At 37.9% G+C, this 22,623-nt stretch overlaps 1 protein-coding gene across 1 annotated transcript in view; it reads right to left on the bottom strand.

Annotated features, from left to right (window-relative positions):
* Nucleotides 1–1,997: 1,997 nt before the first annotated feature.
* Nucleotides 1,998–22,623, bottom strand: part of LOC140755153 (nose resistant to fluoxetine protein 6) — a 45,013-nt gene continuing 24,387 nt past the window's right edge. Inside the window, exons 7-13 of the mRNA XM_073090363.1 lie at nt 17,123–17,289; nt 15,707–15,892; nt 11,590–11,769; nt 10,455–10,605; nt 9,715–9,895; nt 6,782–6,924; nt 1,998–3,959 (exon numbers count right to left, since the gene is read on the bottom strand). Coding sequence (XP_072946464.1) covers nt 3,762–3,959; nt 6,782–6,924; nt 9,715–9,895; nt 10,455–10,605; nt 11,590–11,769; nt 15,707–15,892; nt 17,123–17,289 — 1,206 coding nt within the window. The 3' untranslated portion in view covers nt 1,998–3,761. The remainder of the gene's footprint in view (nt 3,960–6,781; nt 6,925–9,714; nt 9,896–10,454; nt 10,606–11,589; nt 11,770–15,706; nt 15,893–17,122; nt 17,290–22,623) is intronic.

Consider the following 22,623-nt stretch of genomic DNA (forward strand, 5'->3'; position numbering starts at 1 on the left):
TCTTATTGTAATGTACTATTCTACTTTTTAGTTGATTTTATCATAAAAAACATGTTTTTTAGTTTTTAAACTCTATTTATTTTTAATTAATCTCTGTTAATCTTTCAAAAAACATTCAAACTTAGTCCTCACTAAATGACTTACCATTACATGGACAAGCACGTTTACCTCTAATTACCTCTAATTTGTAAGAAATTACTTATGACACTAATTATTAAGTTTTGTACACAATATTTTTTCAATATACCATTGTGTAATCTGGTCGAAAGTTGTAAAAAAGTTAAGTTGAATAATTCGACTGTATTTTTTAATGAAAATATACATATTACTCCAGTACCATAACATTTATTTCATTTGTACATATATCATGTATGTATATTAACTACTCGTACTACCGTCTACACCTCTAGTTACTGTCAAGTAGCCTCATAATAACCAAATGGTGCATAGGTACTTGACGAAAACCACACAGAAGAGACGCCAGACACGGTGCCTTATTTGCGAAAAAAAATAGTGGTGCTGAGGCAATTTAACTTTGATACCTCGCTTAAAGATATAGAAGCTATACTCATTTTCAAAAAGAGGTATTACTTAAGCAAGTAATACCTCTTTTTGAAAATGAGCCCAGTAGCTGACGGTAAGTGGTATGCAGATGGACTGTAGTTAATATAAAATGCAATAAGTTCGACTTACCAGCTTATGCAATAAACTAAGAATGCAATTTGTAAATTTCGCAAATCCTACAACCTACAAAGCTGAACACAACTGCACATGACCTTGATCTTGATGTGATCTGCGTCGATTAAGCGAGCAGTAATACGCAATGACTACCCGCGTGGCAGAGCGGTCACCATATCGGTCTGATGCGCAAAGGGGGAACCCTTCTAACCGTTGCGGGTTCGATCCCCGGCTAGACAGATATTTGAATGTTGAATTTAGATATCTGTTCTAGGTCTGGGTGTTTGTGTATTCGTCTATGTGTGTGTAGTAAAAGATATATCTTTTGCTATAAGTGAAGGAAAACACGTTAGGCAGTTCTTTATAAAAAAGTTCTGAAAGGTGTGTGAAGTCAACCAATTCGTACTTGACCAGTGTCCTACGGTCCACGCTTAAATCTATGAGGATACCCCATCCAAGGGAATATAGGTTCACGACAATTTGTCCGTGCCCGGCGTACCTTCTGCCGGGCCGCTAACAGTAATTCCAGTTTTGTATGTACAGCTACTACAGACGAGACATAACAAGCAAATGCAGCACGTACGGTGCATCCTTCCGCAATTTCCGGAGCCAGTTTCCTTATTTGAGTCGCTAGCACGAATTGAGACTGAGTAATAACATATTTTATAAAATAAAATACACTACGCTCTTCTTTTACATTTAAATTTGTTTGGTTTATTTTTTTTTGTGATCTAGGAGTAGATGATGAGCATGCAGTCCACCTGATGGTAAGTGGCTACGGCCGCCCATGGACTCCTGTAATAAACCCCAGATAGGATTAGATATCCCTGCCTGAGTTCGGCCACAGATGTGCCGCTACCTCTGAGAACTAAGTGGGCGGTGCCGCCGGAGCCGAACCACCAAGGGGTCTACCAATTTCAGATCAAATGAAATGAAATTAAATTGAATATTTGCTTTGTACGTGCTGAAATATACATATAGGTACTACCGGATTGGAATGCGACCTCAGTTAAGAATATCCGGTAAGAAACTCAGTGGTTTATATTTTTTCCATTACCGTTATATATTTTACTAGCTGACCTGGCAAACGTTGTGTTGCCATATGAATAAAAAATGTTAAGGGTGAACAACCCTTATCACTTAGGGGTATGAAAAATAGCTGCTGCTGCTGCTGTTATTAGGCAGAAATAGGTGTGGAGGTGGTACCTCCCCGTTCTAGGAGTAATTATAGTGGCTCCACCACCATTAAACTATTAAGGTCTAGTCCTTAGAATAAGTGTACAAATATTTCCCTATTTTAGGGTCCTTAAATTAAAGTCTTGTTAATTAATTATTTAATTTATTATTAACAATTAAATTCGAAACAGCTACCTTGCCAATACCTTATACTTATCAAGCCATATACAAGATAAACCTATTTATATATTTACAGTGGTAGTAACTTCCCATACATAAAACTTAAACACATCTATTTATTAATTTCATTGCCCTTAGGGTACCTTTTCACTACCATGTATGAAGTTGCTGAAGAGTATGCAAGATCGAAGCAAAGCTAAGCTAAAGTGGGAGCTCGAACCGCCCGGCCAGTGTCCCCGGGAAGAACGGCGGCATGTGTTGCAACATACCGTCGCACACCATGTAGCGGGGCACCACATGTAGTGGCGAGCTTCATACTTATCAGGGCGGACACCGACGGGGCAACGCGCTTAGAGGAGCCCGCTTACGTTTCTTTGGAGATCCTGGAGTCCTCTATGCAGCGCTTAGGACGGCCACCGGAGGATTTTAGTGCAATAAACCTCCCAGATAACCCAGCGTCGTTCCTATAGTGTCGGTACTTAACAAAGATCTCGTCGTCAAAAACAAAGAAAGACCAATCAATTATTCTCCATAATCGCGCTCTTAATGCTTTCAAACATGCACATACAAGTCCCAAAATAATTGAGCCTTAGAGTGTTTGTCCACCACCGCCGTCACCGCACCATCACCGAGGACCGAGATTATTTCGGACCGATTTTAATTTGACGGCTATAGTAAATGTATGTACCGCTACTTCGACGCCATCATCTCATTCTTGATGACGGTCCTGTGACGGCGGCGGTGGTAAACGCCCTTAGCGACCATCTATTACAAAACATTTTTACTACCTCCACCCATACTGGACATAAGAGGACATTTATGACAATCGCAACAAATCTAAAATGTTAATCACTTTAAAGATTAGGCTTCATTTAGAACCACAAACATTTATCGTGTCGTATTATAGAAAATTATATTTTTTATACAATACTTCGGCAGGTACGACCCGTGTCTGCGTGGTCGAGTTATGGAAAATATAAATTACGGTTTAAGAGATTGAGCCCTTCGACAGACGGACAGGCAGCGGGGGATTAGTAATAGGGTTCCGTTTTCACCTTTTGGGTACGGAACCCTCTGTCCCTATAGTCTCGGGACTAGAATAGAGCTACGGTATCCTCCGCCTGTCGTAAGAGGCGACAATAAGGCTTAAAAGGCTTCTGGAGTTGCGGGCGGCAAGAGTGGGAGCTCGAACCGTCCAGTAAGCAACCTCGGGAAGGACGACGGTGTACCATTGTAAACACCAGGTGTATGGGAGAAGCGTAAACTACTCCCACAGGGCGGAGCCCGATTGGGGCATGGCGCTCGGAGGACTCCAGTTATATTCCATCGGAGATCCTGGAGTTCTCCACCAAGCGCTGAGGACGGCCACCGGGGGGGTTTTAGTGCGGTAAAAATCCCACATAACTCGGCGTCGCTCCCACGTCGTCGGGTATCTTTTGAAGGTTTACCCCTCGTAAACAAAAAAAAGGGTACGGAATCCTCTAAATACGGTATGAGTACAATTACTGTAGATATAAATAACGAAAGTCACAACAGATCCCAATATGTCCCGACCCTGTCTAACCCTTAACATATGTATAGACGTGAATGATTTATATAATGCCTCGACCAGCGTTGGACTATGGCTTAAATCCCACTCTGTGAAGAGACTTGTGTTCAGCACTACGCCAAAAATGAGTTCTTGATGATAATGTATGACGATATGAGGATATTTGGTTAAAAAGTCTTCAAATATGAGTAGATACAGTAGAAACGGAAACTGTAGATATTCCTGGCTTCACTTGGTTCGAGGTGTCGTCTTCTTTTCTTGGTCTTTTCGGGCCGAGGAGTATCTTCTGGAGCTGGCAGGCTGGAGCTTCCACGAAGAGATGCAGAGGTAGAGAGGCCAAGAAGGTCGTGCAGACGATACCAGAGAAGAGCATTATCTGGAGAAGAAAGGTCTTTTTATGAAATAGAAGTAGAAAGTCAGAATGCAGTCCATCTGATGGTAAGTGCCTATGTATATGATACATCCGTAATTGAGGCTAGAACCAGAGTGGTCTAACTGCATTATAATGATTTTTGACCTATTTATATTTCCGTAATTTAAAAATGTTTTATAGTCCGCGTAAAACTGCTAGTCCACTCTGAATGTAGAAATGATTCTCGTCACAATAGTAAATTGTATGACTACACCTCGTCGCCACAACTTCAGAGCGGACTATACACTTTTACTTTTCTCCATATTGTACATCATGTTTTTTGTAGTTAGGGTACTCTGGTTCTAACGACCTCAATAATTCATCCCAAAAAAGATTAGGGACCTACCAGAGTTTTGTCACAAGTGTGTTGCTGTCGAAGGATTAAGTTGGAACAAATTGGAAAAATCCTCCCACACCCATAAACCAGAATATAGTAGCGCTTAACATTGCTATTATTAGGCGTGGCGGTACCGCAGCAATCGGACTAGTAAGAGTTCTATCATTTTAGAGCTCTGGCTTTAAACCGGGGAAGTTCTGGCTTTAAGAGTGTAGTAAGGGTTACGGTGGTCATACTTTTCCGAGGCATACCAGCTTAATCCTTAGATATGGTAGGAATCTAATCTTATCTGGAGTTGTCCATGTCCATGGGCGGACCATAGCCACTTACCATCAGGACGTGGACAGCATGCTTATCTGCTCTATTCTAAAAAAACTAATATGGTTCAACCGGGGTATCAATATTTTATATTACGATAAATTGGATTTTCATAAACAAAATAGCACACCTTGAAGTTAATCTCAGAGTAAGAGATTGCAGACGGAATTCAAAGCATTATTTCGAAGTCAAATCGTAAAATAACAAGATACATTCGCTCGCAGACCACAACTTGATTTATTTATACGAGAAATTTAAAATAACTCGCATAAACCTCCGGTTACGAGTGAGACGGAATACAAAATGCATAACTCGAAAGGATTAAATTATTTTCCCACAACAGTACCCTTACCATGAGTTTACAAAACATCCCACAATCTTACGTTACGTTTACTCAATCCATTATTCTGTTCCGTTTGCTTCAGTAGACTGAGTAAACGTAACAATAAGTAAATGCTCAAGTATTTGTGTCTGCCTCACATGCTCGCAAAAAGTAGAGACAAAACATAAAGCGCTATTTTGTCAATTAGACATTTAATGTTACGTTACTGACACTATAGTTCTGATACAATCCACTAGGGGCGCTGATTGGAAGTTGTATGGGTAAATACGTAAACAAATACCAAAACAGTCATATTTGTCAAAACGTAAAAAGACGTGGTAAGGGTACTGATATTTTATATACGGAGTTCAAATTCCAATTCAATTTTGCAAATAAATAGAAGATAAGACTTATAATTTGAGAAAAGTGGGTTTATTCATACAATATTTCTATTTTAAGTTAAAGTAATAAAACTCTCACCGAGGGGTCCGAGGTTCAAATACCAGACCTCTGATTTTTCAAAGTTATGTGCGTTTTACAAATTAAATATTACTTGTATGCACAGCGTACGTTTTTTATAACATATCTTTAAAGCTTATCTCCATTGTAATCATCAAATTGTTAATATCATCCAGTGTAGGGTGTAGTTAACTACTTTTAATCGTAACGTAACTTTACTACAGTAATAAAACAACATGATGTAGTAATTAATTTGATTGCTACAATCTATAGTCTGATTCATAATTAGGTGTCCAAAATGTAAACAAAGGTGTTGACCTATCAAGAACATACGTTAGAAATGGTAGTTTCTTATTTTTGTCGATATTAAAGTAATACAACAATAATAAAATAATAATCTAAGTAAATTAAGATTAATTCACATTTTCTAAAATTTATATCACCTCAATTTCGTCCCATACAGTAATAATAATAAAAAACAAATTTTATGGTAGAAAATTAAAATGTGATAATGGTAACACAATCGGAATCCAAGACATTTCTTGTGCTGTCATTTAAGTTTCGTAACTGATATTATTCATTTTCGTGATTGTGATTGAACTGGAATATTTTCTCGTTTACATAACGCGTTTGTTAAATTGTGTATATTTGTTAAATTTTCGATTTTGTTGAGTTTGTTACAGTTTCTGTTTCTTGTTAATTTTGACAGTGACATTTCTTTGTTTACATTTTGGACACCTAATTATGAATCAGACTATAGTAGTTATTGATTATTTGAATTCGATGGACTTATATTTTGCAATGAAATAAAACGTGGAATAAGAGTACAGCCTGTACAACAGCCACCCGAGTTAAAACCCGAAGGTGTGGGTTCGATTTCCACCTATGGTCTGTTTGGTGGTAGGACTTAGCGCAGCACTCTCGCTCTAACAGGCTCTTAACTAACTACCTAGAAAACAACAAGTAGGTACATAAAAGACTCGCGCCCGTGTATGCGATTTTTAAAGGCCCAACATCATTTTAAATATGTAGTTATGAAAAGTAATCATGTAATCGTGATTACAACTACAATTAGTACTTAGTAATCAAAATGTTTAAGTACTTTTTACGATTACTTTTTGTAATCTGTAGTTATAATTACTGATTACTATATGTAATCGTAGTTAGTAATCAGTAGTTAGATTTCATTTTGCCCAACACTGATATCATCTATGTTCGGAAGAGCGGGTTGCCTACCCAGTAGGTAACACAGGTTTTCCAACCCAGTACAGGTACAACCCAGGGGCCCTTGACACTTTTTTGTTTAATACTATTTGACAGAAATACACTATTTTTATTTTTCTTACTTACAGCAGTATAATCCGTAGCGTAGAAAGATCTCCTCATTTGTCCTCCGTATGTCCTCAAAATGGTGGCATGTAGCAGCATAACACAGTAGGACAACCGGCCCAAGGGCTGTAGAGGCCCCCACTCGACCGAGCCTACCAAGATCCCTGTAAAATATATGTTTTAAAGTTAAAATAATGTAAAAATGTCAAATCAATAGCCGAAGAATTATTGAAATCTTATGCCTACAGATGGTCATAGGTATGTATGTATGTAAGTATGTATGTATGTATGTATGTATGTATGTATGTATGTATGTATGTGTGTAACGGAAATCTCGAACTCGATTTTTACCCACTTTGAACGGTCCGATTAATTTAAAATTTTGAACAATTAAGAAGAACCGATGACAATACACGATTTTAATATTTTTATCCCATTCCTCCTCATTAGGATCGTCAGGACTCAGGATTAACGATTTTCTTTGTGCGATTTTAGGGTGGTTTTTAGTTTTTAAACTATGATTATTGTCGTAATAATTATAGCTTCAATGCCAATATTCGATCAAGATAAAGCTTAGTTTAAGGTTATAACACTTAAAGGTGGTAGAACTCTCTGTTCGACTCCGGCGGCACCACCGCCACACCTATTTCTGATTAAGTTCAGCAGTTTTTTGCACTGTTGTGTTCTAGTTTGATGGGTGTGGTAAGGGAGACATAATTTTTCGAGGCGTTCCAGTTTAGTCTTCAGGGATAGCGGCGCATCTATCCGTCATCAGGTAGGAAGCTAATCTTACCAGGGGTTGATTACAAATGTCCATGGGCGGCAGTAGCCACTTACAATCAGGTGGACTGTTCGTCTGCTCTTTGTGAAAAAAGACTAGCAAAGTCGCTTAATAAAATCGTATTAAAGGTGTCAGTTTTCTTTGTTACAACACGGTAGTCTCCTGCACTCCTATTTTTACGGATATCCGGGATTCAATCTAATCCCCTTATCTTTGCACCCCTGGATCGAACTTTGCTGGACTTTTTGTGAGTATATCTGTTATATATGCGTTTGAATAAATCTATAGTATGATTGTTATGTTCATCTGCATTCTTTAATATAATTAAATGTTATCGTTTTTAATTGTAAAGTACGGACACTGTCCCTGATGGTAAGTGGTCACCGCAGCCCATGGTCGTCTGTAATCAACCATATGAGCCGAAAACAGATTCGTCGCAACTCCTAAGGGCTAGAATCGTCTCATATGTAAATCAACACTCAGCTAAGAATTGGTGCTAAGAATTGGTGTGACGTTGGTACCTTCCCGATCAAATCATATTAACTGAACTATCTTTCTATCAACGAGTTACTACCGGGTGTAGGTATTTTTTTTTTTTTTTTTTTTTTGTTGACGAGGGGGAAACCTTCAAAAGGTACCCTATGCCGTGGGAGCGACACAGGGTTATGTGGGATTCTTACCGCACTAAAACCCCCCCGGTGGCCGTCCTCGGCGCTGCGTAGAGGACTCCGGGATCTCCAACGGAACGCAACCGGAGTCCACTTGGCGCGTTGGCCCGTCGGGCTCCGCCCAGGTGAGCTTGAAACTCACCACACCATCTGGTGTTCACGACGGTATGCGACCACACATACCGCCGTCCATCCCGGGGTTGCTAGCCGGGCGGTTCGAGCTCCCACTCTTGCCGTCCGCAACCCCGGAAGCCCCCTTTTAGTCGCCTCTTACGACAGGCAGGGGATACCGTAGCCCTATTCTGGTCCCGGAACTACAGGGACAACCGGGTGTAGGTATTAGGTATTTTCCAAGAATGAGACTGGTATCATTCAGTCAAATGTTTTGCACAACTACAAGAACTTATTTAACCTAATTTATAAAGATGTAGGTTAGGAGGTAGGTTCTTAAGTATCATTTGTTTGCGTTAAAAAAAGTAATAAACATTTACATGACATAAAAATGAAAAATCAGAATATGTTTGAAATTTGAACCCTGAACTCCGTAACCTAAACGAAATAAACATAAATTTACTACTGAATCGTATAAGAAAGTAGTATTTAGTACCTAGATTTATCCCTATTCAGAAATACGCTTAACACGTCGTAATAAGACAGGAGTGGAGAATTCCCGCATTCCCGTTTTATTGTTATCCCGGATTCCGTCTAATCCCCTTATCTTTGCGGCGTGAATCGAAGTTTTATTCAAAATTTCTGGCTTTTTACGTGAAAACCTGGTGTTATATGATTACATCGACAATGTGGCGTACTCTGGCTCTATTCAGACCTTTACCTTTTGTTTTTAGTGATCTAGGACCAAAATTCAGGATATCAGATTGTCAAAGTTATGTCATAGAGAAAGTTAAGTTATTATCGAATACCTGCGATTTTATCTGCTTGGACTTTCCACATTCAGATCGTCACTATTTGTCAAATGCTCATGCAAATACGTTCAGCTGTTTTCGCATGACATACAAACTTTCACATTTATAATAGAGACGCTTAGTTATTCTAACTTAGTCTTCAGTAGCAACGAATCCGTGGCTGACTTCAGGTAAGACTCAGGATTGATGAAGACTAAGATTGAGGATATTTCTATCGATATTTATGGGCAGTGACGTAGACATTACGTTATTAATTTTTAAAAAAGCAGTGATAGCCGTGTGGTTAAGAAACTCGGCCTCTCGATCGAGAGCTTCTGATCTGAGCTTCTGATTTTTCAAAGTTACGTGCGTATTAGAAATTAATTATCACTTGCTTAAACGCTAAAGGAAAACATCGTGAGGAAATCTGCACATCTGAGAGATTTATAAAAAATCCAAGGTATGTGAAGTCTACCAATTTTAAGTTTCTGATTTAAGTTAAACATGGAGCTTGGTGGAATATGGCCTAATCCTTCTCATTCTGAGACTCGTGCGTAGCAGTGGGACAATAATGGGTCGGTGATGAGATAAAATCATACTTACTGTTACACTTATAGAAGCAACCGATGACAAACACACAAATGGCGAGCGCGAAGAAGTTTTGGTTGAGAGCGTTGAACACAGCAGCTTCCAGGGGTGACGCCTCACGTTGATGCAAGTCCCAGCCCATGAGAACCGTGCCAAACGCCACCGGAATGGAGATGATGAAGAGGAGTTTCAAAAGCTGTGGATGGATGGATCTTATCGATTTACGATTTTTAATCAAAGGGTTATGCCGTAGGTCTGCAAGCAGCGATTATCTAGTATGTAATTTCGGAATGTCACGTCGAGAGTCCTAAGATCAAATCCACAAACGTGCACCACTGATGTTTGGAAGTTATGTGCGTATCAGAAATTATTTCGTTTACTTCTACATAATAATTGGCCAAGTGCAAGTTGAACACGCATCCGGAGAGTTCCGTACTGACAAAATGTTTTTTTATGTGATTTCGTTATTATCGAGGCCATTGAAGTATATGCATTGAGAAAATTTACAGAACTTCATATTACGGATCAATAGATAAACCGCAAAATGTCGGAAAATAGCGGTTTCTTGTACGGCGACCCCCATTTAATTTCATTTTTTTTATTCTTTGTATATTGCCATATAGCGGCCACTGTTATACATATTCCGGTTTAGGCGATAGGGCTTTGTGACAGACGGACAGACAACGGAGGCTTAGTAATAGGGTTCCGTTTTTACCCTTTTGTACGGAACACGAAAAATGGTTTGACAGACTTACAAGAGAATCCCTCAAGTTCCACTTTTCGTTCTGGGCCTTGTGATAGAACCAGGCGGTCAGCACGCCCAGGTGGTAGCCAGCCCAGTTGCCTTGCGCTGACACGTAGGAGTGGTAGAAAGTGTCGTTGTACCCGAAGATATCTCTTATTGACCTAAAATCAAAATAAATATAATGAAGTGGATCGATAATAATCAATTGTTTGTTTCTTTCATTCGTCATATTTCGAATATCAAGTAAGGAGAAGATAAAAGATACTAAGCGTTAATAAGAATTTACTATGTAGGTTAAGGTATACTAATGTATGATATTATTGTTTTTTTAGATCAAATTTTATTACACGAGTTACTTAAGGTTTCGATAAAAGTAATGTGGAACAATAATCTTGGCATTGCTTCGAATTAAAAAGAATAAATAATAAGATGGTTTATAAAATTTTAATACTCATATGTGTAGTACAATTTTTCTTTTATTCCTTCTTTCATTGTAATTCCATATATTTGTAAAGTAATTCTTTTGAAATATTTCCGTTGTGGCGTTCAAACGATGAAAAGACGCTAAAAATGTTAATAGATATAAAAAAGTTTGGAAAATCCAAAAGTGCACGACTCATAATGCTCATTTAATTATGAAATATAAAAAAAAAAAAAAAACTTAAGTCGTTCAAAATTAATTGCCGAAAAAACAGCTGTAGTAGGAAGAAGGTACTGCACAAGCGCCCCTGGTGGAATAAATGTACATAATATCTATAGATATACATTCTTGTAGTTTTCGTTTTTTATTAATTGCAATTAAACGACAATGAACTAATTAATCATTCGCATTCAGTGACCTACAATCGTCGATTAGAATAAAAAAAAAAATAACTCAAATGATGGATTTTTTCACAAGTTACAGTGTTCTCAGGTTTCACACATGACGGACAGGAAATTTTTTTGACCTATTTTGGTGTTTTTTTCCAATTCGATTGCAGTAAATCAATTTTTAAAAAGTATGGAATTAATCTCCATTAAATTATCTCGACAATAGTATGCAAAATATCTTGATTCCGTGAACTATCAATGCTATAATAATAAAAATAGCCGCCAAAATGAAGCGAAAGAAATTTTTCGATCGTAAAGCAAAAAACAGTACTTACTCAGGGAAAAGACTGGTTCTTATCGGCATCAGCTTCATGAAGTAGCTCTGCAAGAAGGGTATCAGCAAGCTGATAGCCATCACGCTGAAGAGCACTGGTACCCCAGACCTGGGCCACCTCCAGATGACCAGCATCACCACCATCGTGACGAGGAAGAGCTGGGTATCTGTGCCTAAATACCTGGAAAATAATAATTTAATAACGGTTAATGGATAAAGAACTAAGTTCTAAATGGGACACAGTAGCATTGAATACTTTTGTTATCAAGTAGTGGTGCCTGCGGAATCCAATTTAAAAGTGGTAGAATACTCTGTGGTTCAAATCAGGCGACACCACCGCCACAGCTATTTCTGCCATAATAGCAGTGCTAAGCGCTGCTGTGCTCTGGTTTGAAAGGTGTGGTAAGGGAGTTATACTTTTCCAAAGCATTCCAGCTTATTCCTCAGAGGTAACTGCGCATCTGTGGCCGACCTAGGGTGGGAATCTAGTATTGTTCGGGACTGATTGTAGATGTTCATGGGCGGCCGGAGCTACTGAACATCAGATGGACTGCATACTCGTCTGTTACATCTATCTTATATATAAAATTCTCGTGTCACAATGTTTGTTACCGTACTCCTCCGAAACGGCTTTAACGATTTTCACCAAATTTTATATGCATATTCAGTAGGTCTGAGAATCGGCTACTATCTATTTTTCATACCCCTAAGTGATAAGGGTTGTTCACCCTTAACATTTTTTTATTTATACGGTAACACAACGTTTGTCGGGTCAGCTAGTATTATTATAGAAACATAAAGGTTTCTACTCCTTTCCTACCACTTTTAGAAATGTTTAAATGGGTATATTTATAGGTATTATAGTTGGTAGTATGAGATACAGAGTTTCACTGAAGAAGATACCTTCCTAAAATCCAAATCTTATTTTCCGTTCCTACGACACATAAAACAAAACAGTTGAACTAACAGAATCTAGAAACAACACGAGAAAGTGACAACACTTAACTCAATTAGAAGAATGATTACAACAAGGTACAAAGGACATAAACTAAAAATATATCTGAGGAAAAGTAGACTTTGAAGAATGAATTTAAGATCTAATTTACAATGATAGGGTTTTGTAGTTAAGGCGTTTTCTAGAAATGGTAGTGCCAATCTGCGCTTTTCAGGATCAATTTAGAAGAAAGATGAAACTTTTAAGACAGTGTAACGAATGGGTGTGTTATTAATTTTTACGTTAGCGTCAATCCATTACTGTCCCACTGTCCCTGGGCACGGATTAGGCCATAGTCCACAGCGCTGGCCAAGTGCGTATTGGTAGACTACTCGTAAATACACAGACTTGTATTTTAAACATATCTTTGAGAACTTTTTTAAGTATGCAGGTTTATTTCACTGTTAATAGAGCGAGAATTCATTTCTAATATGCATCTTTAAAAAATCAGACGTACGTGCCTGGAATTGACATGGTAAGTGGCTATTGCCGCCCAGGGACATCAGTTATCAACCGCAGATGGGATTACACTTAGATACCTGAGGTCGGTCACACACGGGCAGCCCTTAGGACTGAGCTGGAACGAAAAAGTAAGTATCCCATACCACACAATTCAAACCAGAATACAGCAGCGTTTAACACTGCTGTTATTAGACAGAAATAGGTGTGGCGGTGGTGCCGCCGAAGTCAAACGACAATTTTTTTTTCTCGATGGGGAAACCTTCAAAAGTTACCTGGTGCCGTGGGAGCGACACGAGGTTAATGGAACTTTTACCACACTGAAACCCCCCGGTGGCCGTCCTCGGCGCTACGTAGAGGACTCTCTCTTTCTGAATCATAGCACTTGTGTTAATTTCTGAATCATAGCACTTGTGTTAATAATTTATATTCTGCATTTTTCTCCACAGTGCACACAGAATTTAAAAAAATATTTTCTGAAGTTAGGTATGAAAAGAGTTCTAGACTTAGTTTTTGTGAATGGGCTATTAAAGGTATTCGTCTAAGTAGAAGTAAACTTTTCGAGCTTTATAGTGAAAGAGAGAATAACTGTAGCCCTCACTTCAATGAATATGTTCGTAAATATTCTAAAATATTTAAATCAGTTTGTATGACAGCTAAATCTAAGTTCATACATAATAAAATAAAAAATGCTGATAATAAAATTAAAACAATCAACGTCGGGCTCCGCCCAGGTGAGTTTGTATCACCACACCGTGTGTATACGACGGTGTATACGACGGAATGCGACCACACATACCGCCGTCCTTCCCGGGGACGAGTCGTCCCGGACGACAGAGGCACAGACAGCGGGCCCTACCTTTAATACAAGGTTACTACACGCTCGTTAACAGCTTAAATTTCACATAACTATCACACATGTTGATCTACATAATGAGTGTACGACATCCGTCAATCTCACATCTGACGGTTTTCGTAAGTATTACAAAATAGCTGAGTAAATAGTTTTGTCACGAACATGCGGCCTTGGTTGGGATGTAATGACGTTGGGTAACTTAGGATTTGTTGCGATGCACTTACGCTCGCTATTCTTATATCCGATTTTTGTCAAATCGAAATGTGACATTTTCTATACGAGTTAAGTAAAAAACTTTTTTTGCAATAATCCGCTTTTTGCAATATGTATGATTGTATATATTATATTTATAATACAGTATGCACCATCCTTTTTCATATGATATATGTACATACAAAATATTAAAATTAAATAATATTTTGTATATATAAAAAATATATTAAAAATCCACCACCGTATATAAATATTCGCATAAAAATTGTAGAAATTCTCAAATGTAGATGTGTGATAAAAATGGATAGATCGGTTATTAATAATAGACATAAGAATAATGACATGATAATGGCAAATAATACGTCTATTACGAATATTTGCCGACCCATACACAAAATTTCACAGGATTATACTAATTAATTATAGTTAATTTTGACACCTTACGATATCAGGTGCTAGAATTGTGTTCAGCTACTTCTGAATGATTGGGTGTATAGGTTTTTTTATATGTAATATAGGAGCAGCAGACGAGCGTGCAGTCCACCTGATGGTAAGTAGTTACTGTCGCCCATGGACAAATGTAATCAACCACAGATAAGATTACTTACCTTCCTGAGGTCGGTCACTAATACGCCCCTACCCTTGAGAATAAAGCTGGAACGCCTATATAGGAAAAGTATGTCTCACTTACCACACCCTTCAAACACACACAGCAGCGCTTACCACTACTGTTAATAGGCAGAAATAGTTGTGGCGGAGGTGCCGCCGGAGTTGACCCTCAAAGGGTTCTACCACCTTTATTTATATTTGAAATCTGGACCTGTCTATCTTTTTCTTCACTTCTATATCTGACTGTACCATATTGTATTCGTATCTACAGAGTATTTTAAACTTATTGTTCTTAAACTTAAGGCCGGGAGTGAAAGTATGTTAAAGTCTTCCACTTCCGATAATTCTAGTAATTTATTATGTAGTAATTTATTACCAATTCGATATCGTAGCCAAGTGATCGCAATTGCTTGATTTATAGTTTGAATTATCACGTGGATCTAGGTATGTCTTTATGATAAAATCTAGTAAGAAATCTGGCAAATTCAGTGTATTTGTTTCGCTGACGATTGTAACTAATCTTTTTTTTATAATATTGGTGTAGCAGATGAGCATGTAGTCCATCTGATGATAAGGGGGTACTGTCACCCATAGATATTTGTAATCAACTCCATATAAGATTAGTTTCCTACCTGAGGTCGGCCATAGGTGCGCCGCTACCCCGGAGGACTAACCTGGGTTACCTCTGAAATGTATCTCCCTTACTAAACTTCTAGAAACTTGAAATTTTGGATATTTTCTTTTTTGGGATGAATTAACCATATCGCTTTTATATATCGGTACTTAAAAGAAAAAATATTTATAATTTAATAATACAGTCAACGAAAAAAGATTAAAAATGTTAAATGGTATTTTTATTTGGCGAACATAGGTTGTTTAATATAAATTTGCCGCACGTAAAATTTGCCGCCCTAGGTTCCATCGAACTCAACATATCGTTAAATTACTACTGCCTAGTAGTGGAACATAAAAGGATAGCCAACTCACCAAGCCTGAGGGAGACACAGGTGCTCGAACGGGAAGAGATTGGGCATCAGTATGACCAGTTGCCACCAGTTGCTCCTACACATGTCGCGCTCACGCTTGACCACCGCGTCCCACATGGGCCCGGAACCCATGTGAGGTACCCATGTCATCGCTAGACCCATCACTACAAGGACCGCTGGTATTAATCTGCGAATAAAAATTGGCCATGAACATGTTATTTTACATTTTTATGAAATTTATTGACTCAACCTAGCCAAGCTTCCATGAGGCTTAGTATGAGACTGAAATAAAAAACTAGCATATAGGTTATGTTAAGTGGCCACTCCACATGAGCATTCATATCCAAGTCCATATGGAACTGGGATGCTATTAGTGGCCAATTACAGATATGCGGTACTCCTGAGGATTATGATGCTTGCCACTACCATTTCTATGTAGTTTGAAGCGGTTCTGTGGCTGCCTTACGTATTACGCGAGCATCTTAATCCTTATGTCATATTGAGTTGGTTGTCACAAATGTCCAAAGGCGACAATGATGATCAGGTACACCGCAAGGTCGTTTGTCACTCACGTAACACAGGGGTTCAAAAAGACATAGGTTACTTTCCCGAAAAAAGGTAAACTGACGGTGAACGAAGCCGCAGGTATAAGCTTGTTAATAATAAAATTGTTCGAACTGAATCCCCGCAATACACAAGAAGTAAAACTTCAAAAATCGATTGACAAACATTTTACCGTTCAAAACGCCTAATTTCATAGAGTTCTACCCGCATTATGTGAAAACTTTGACCGTTATAAGTCGGTAATAGCACTTCACCTCAAGTGCTGCCTTCAATAATTGGAACGGCTTTCTTGCTATTCAATCCGACTGCATGCCTGGCTTCGATGGCTTAGGTGAGGTGCGTTTATAGGAAACGTTACTTCGCGAATAAATTTAGGGTACGTTTATGGACTTGGGACTTTTATTGACACTTTAAGTTATACTGCTAGTAACGTTTTGAACGTTTCTGTCATGATAGTAGTGTATGTAGTTTCAGACGAATTGCAACATTATTGGTACTGAATGTTCCCTTGGGACAGTCAAGATAGTTCCACTGTATTAACACTACTTATAAGCTAATGATATCTGTATTCCTTATAGCATGTTATAGTATGTTTGTACTTTTTCACTGGTTTAATGGATAAGCTGAACTAACTGTAGGTACCTCATAAAAGTTTTACTCTACAACTATAATTCGAATATGTATTCCCTTCTTTATTTGCCCTTTCTTATTTCCTTGAGTACTCATATTGAAGTCGCTCTCAGTAATGCATTGGCTTTGAGTCTATTTCCATTTATTGTTTCACACAAATTGCACATTTTGATTTCAACATATCTAAAATATCATTAATCAGTTCTTAATTTATTAGCGTTACCTCAACCATCGATTCACGAGTGCTAACGGCACTGTCTTCAGTGTAAATTGATGCGTCTCTGCGTAAACCAGCATCTTGTACGCCATGAGGAAGCCACCCATCACGAAGAATATCTGGACTATCACTCGAGCGTTGTATAGCAGGGACTTGAAGAAATCCACGTAAGACTGGAACAAAAGATTTCGTTATATAAGATTGAACTAAAATCTAGTTTATCTGATAAGTCGTCACTGCTACAGGTTATATGTAAGTAACATAGCACTGAGATTCTACTTGTTTTTTTTTTTATAATAGAGAAGTAGCAGACGAGTATGCAGACCACCTGATGGTAAGTGGCTAATGCCGCCCATAGATATCTGTAATCAACCCCAGATAGGCTTAGATATTCCTACTTGAGATCGGCTACAGATGCACCGCTACTCCTGAGGACTAAGCTGGAATGCCTCTGAAAAGTATGTCTCCCTCACTATACCCTTCAAACCAGAACACAGCAGCGTTTAACAATCCTGTTATGAGGCAGAAATAGGTGTGGCGGCAGTGCCGCCGGAGTCGAACCACAAAGGATTCTACTACCTTTTGTCTAGGGTTGATTAAAGATACATTGCCAGTCCTGAGCACTAAGATTCTTGTATTCTGTTGCCTCAATGTATTACATCAGTCATTGGGTTTCTACATCCTTTCATCAAAACACAAGAACTACTTAACGCTAGAAATTGGTGTAGGGGGTGATACCAGCCTGTTCAATCATATTGCTGTTTATGGTACAATACCACGGTAAAATTGTAGGCATTATATTAAATTAATTGAGTAGTGATATATGATAAACAAAACGGTATGGGACAAATAAGAATGGTATGGAAGGTATATAGGATCTAATTGAAGCAGACCTTCTCTTTTATTTATATTTATTATACAGTTAACTATGGATGACGGCGACAACCTAGACGAACAAAAAGACTAAAACTAATGTTTACGCTGAATTCTCTAGTCTCGTCTCGAGTGTCTTGAAATAAATTAAGATAATACTTATGTAAGTAACTTTATTAGGAGATCTGTAGATAAGTGCTAATTGAGAACAAAACGTTCGTTTTAATTTCTTTCTTTTTCTTCTCTTACAATGTAATACTTATCATTACCTGCTATCGTGATGTTATTGCAACAGTGTATCGAAGTAGCAAAAAGGGCAAAATTTAAAAAGTGTAAGACCCTGCAATAGTTACACCATCATCTCGATCTGTTTGCGGATTTACAATAAGTACTTCAAAGGTACTAACTTTCATTTCACGAAGGCCCTTCAAATCACTTCTATTACTAATGTTATTAGATTGAAAATTGTTTATTTCCAAGCAAAGTTCCAGAGGCACTGAAATCTGCGATATTCTTTGGAATTCACTTTCTAATGATCTTTATGATTGTGATTATAAGGTTGAAAACACATTTGTGGTCGTGAGATGATATGAAAACCTATTGATTTTTGCCCAGCAAAAGTTCAAGTGCCCAAGGTTGTGTGGTAATAAAATTAATGACAGATATTGAAGGATACATTAATAGAGACGTTAATGTAATGGCTGAGGTTAGAGAAACATTAATATGTTGTCGATAATGGAGGTGCTTCGGTATAAATAAGCGATTAAATGTAATGATACTAAATAATTCATTAATTCATGAAAAAGACAACGCAAAAAGTTATCTAGAAAAAGTAAATATATAGAAGTAGTGAAGGTGCATCCATTCCACCTCATGGTAAGCTACTGCTGCCTATGGACATCTATTCAACCCCAGATAAGATTGGAGTCCTATTTGAGATCGGCCATAGATGCTTTGCTATCTCTGAGGACTAAGTTGGAACGGCTCGAATAAGTAAACCATTCAAACTGTCCATTTCAAAGTAGACCAGAGCAGCGTTTCGTTGTTGTTAAAAAGCGGAACTGTACCCTTAGTATGAGTTTTTACGTTTTTGCAAACATGGCTGTTTTTGTATTTGTTTACGTATTTGCCCATACATTTCCAATCAGTGCCCCTAGCGGACTGTATCAGAACTGATTGGAAATGTATGGAAAATACGTAAACAAATACCAAAACAGTCATATTTGTCAAAACGTAAAACTCATGGTACTCAAGGGTACGGGTGTGGCAGTGATGCCTCCGGTGGAGTCAAGCGACAAAGGGTACTATGCCCTACAAATATATCTATTTATAGAACTATCAGGCTAATAAGTTTGGTCATATTACCTAAAGCATTACAGCTAGTTAATAATCTTAAAGGCCTTTTTTATAACATAGGAGTAGCAGATAAGCATGCAGTCCGTCTGTAATCAAGCCTAGATAGTATTAGATTCCTACCTGGGGTCGGCTAAGATGCGCCGCTACCCCTGAGGACTAAGCTGGAACGCCTCGGAAAATTATGTCTCCCTTACCACACCCAGTTTCTGGCCCTCGCAAAACCTTCGATGGTCAAAACTCAAACCCAGTGGTATAAAAACCCGGACTGACGGAACCCGACTGACTCACACTAAACTATTCCAATTACCTTAAGATGTGTGTTGCCACAGTGTTGCGTTAAGCCTCCAGTTTATCAAATTAAATGGTTGCGGTTGCCAATTTGTGGTTGGCTCGTCATAGCGGTACTTTGACAATCTCTTACTCGGTCTAGTGCTTTGTAGCTTACGTTTCTACGTCATAAACCCATTACTGTCCCACTGCTGGGCACGGGTTTCCTCTTAGAATGAAAGACATCTTGACTTTGCAGTTTGCTTTGCCGTCTCAGGAATTTTCGATCAGGACACGTGTCCTGGCGCGAGTTTAACATTTTTAACCCATCACAAAAAATGCATAACGCGGCTAAAGAAGTTTTCACTTCTATAAGACACAATAATAAAAATCTTGAATATCCCTTATAGAAAGTAATATTATTTATTAAAATCAATTGATTTATGTGAAGTCGAAGCTTTATTCACCCATAAACAATGCTGTCGACAGCGCCCGCTGAGATGTTCATAGGGCAGCGATAAATCTAGATTTTATTGCCGGTCTAGATCGGCAAAACTCTATTTTTGATTTCGTTAAGCTGTTGGAATTATGTGAACATGTTATTTTTAAGAGGGGTGGCATTTGTTCGAATGAAAAATTTAAATGTGACAATTTTAAATATGTTTTTAAAAAATTTTTTTGATAGCAGCAACAGTGGTACAGGATTTTTTTTTGACATAGGAGTAGCAGACGAGAGTTCAATCTACCTGATGGAAAGTGGATAATGCGGCCCACGGATATCGGTAATTAACTCTCGATAAGATTAGATTATATTAGGGCGACCTCGGATGTGCAGCTACCTATGAGGACTTAGCTGGAGTGCCGGAAAAGTACGAGTATACCATACCAAACCCTTCAAACCAGAACATAGCAGCGCTTAACACTGCTTTTATTAGGTAGAAGTAGGTGTGATAGTGGTGCTGCCGAAGTCGAACTACAGATGGTACCAACCATCTTTATAGGTCTTAGAGAACACTGTAAGCCAACGTTCATACGTTATTGTAATATAATTGTAATGGTCAAGATCCCGATATAAGGCGACCTTCACCGAGCTGCTTAATGGATGAAACCTTTTTATAAGAAATTAAATATGTCAAAAAGTGTATTGCAAATGGGTTGTCTAAAAAATTTCCGTCCAGCATATGATTTTTTTACATTTTTTTTTCTTAAAAATTTCACTGGTCTGATTTTTGGACAAATTACATACCAATCGAAAGAATGAAGCATAAGAATATGCAAATGTTAGGTTGACTATTCTTTTCCTGTCACAACCCTTAGGTAGGCGGGTATAAACAGGTAAACAAGTTGGCCTACCCAAGGACCGTGACAGGAAAAAATAGTCAACCTAACGTTTGCTTATTATAAGGCTTCACTCTTTCGATTACTATGTAATTTTTCTATTAACGAAAAAAGTAAAATTAAAAAAAAAAAAAAAAAAAACTATTCTGGAGTGAAAATTTTTAGTCAACCCATATACAATATACTTTTTGACATATTTAATTTAATATGAAAAAAACGTTTCATCCATTAAGCAGCTCGGTGAAGGTCGTCTTATATCGGGATCTTCTACCATTAATCTTTATAGACATTATTACTATATTGTTCAAAGTAAACAGCACGATATAATTACACGACTTGATTCGCACTTTACCGTAATTTCGTAAACGTAATCACTTGTGAAATGTGATTTACCGAAGTTAGTTACTACATGGCAAATACCGGTCTTTGTGCAGGACGAAACAGGTTAGCGTGGTCTTGTGTGGAAACTGGTAGAGTGCACTTTACGAGCGTGAGCGGAAGTGGGAGCAGTAAAGGAAGGTACAGGAGGGTAGTGGTTTTCGAGTGTGTGTGTGTGTGTGTGTGTGTGTGTGTGTGTGTGTGTTTGTATGTATGTGTGTGTGTGTACGTATGTCTGTATGTATGTTTGTATGTATGCATGTATGTATGTATGTATGTTTGTGTGAATGTATGTATGTATGCATTTATTTAAGTATGGATGTTTGTCTCATTCTTTGGTATACTACAGCCCAAATGGCTCGTAGGATTCGTTTTTTAATAGGGGAGTAACATGGGCTATATTTACTGGTTAATAAAAGAACCGTTATCTAGAAAAACCGTTAATGGATACGGGTAGTTACCCTCATGAAATATAAGCTATAAACTTAACTGTTAGATTTTAGTAAATTAATTTATATTTAATACTAGCTGACCCGGCAAACGTTGTGTTGCCATATAAATAAAAAAAATGTTACGGGTGAACAACCCTTATCACTTAGGCGTATAAAAATAGATAGTAGCCGATTCTCAGACCTACTGAATATGCATATAAAATTTGTTGAAAATCGGTAAAGCCGTTTCGGAGGAGTACGGTAAATAACATTGTGACACGAGGATTTTATATATAAGATTTAAATAAAATAAATAATTTACAATGACATTTTAAATGTCACATAAGATTGATTTTACTAACGAATAAAATTTCGTAAATAAATATATATTGGTTTAAACTGTATTAATTAATTTCGTTCATAAAGAAAATTCACAGAAATAAATTTGTTATATAAGAAAATGTGCGATCGCTATTCGAACATACTGTGTTCGCTTCACATAACATTTCACTTTTACTAAGACCATTGCAATAAACTGCGGATACTGGTAAATGGTAGTGTACCTTCATAGTTTAGTAACTTCCACTTGCGACTTCGTATCGACTTTAGGTTACGAGCTAAGTGACAGTAGCAAGTTACTGTCCCACTGCTGGGCATATCTCCTCTTTGTGGGAGGGATTCAGGACACAGTCCACCGTGCTGGCCAAGTACGAATTGTTAATCATACATCGATAAGGAACCCACAATGTATTCTGTCACCATTTAAGCAAGCAATGATTAATTTCTAATACATTTATTTCAATAAATCAATTTTATTTATATACTTTAAAAAAATAAAGTGCAGCCGTGGTTTATTTTGGTGGT

The sequence above is a fragment of the Epargyreus clarus genome, unplaced genomic scaffold (assembly GCF_041222505.1).
Source record: "Epargyreus clarus isolate Ecla_fem2 unplaced genomic scaffold, WU_Ecla_fem_2.2 ptg000032l, whole genome shotgun sequence".
Lineage (NCBI taxonomy): Eukaryota > Metazoa > Arthropoda > Insecta > Lepidoptera > Hesperiidae > Epargyreus > Epargyreus clarus.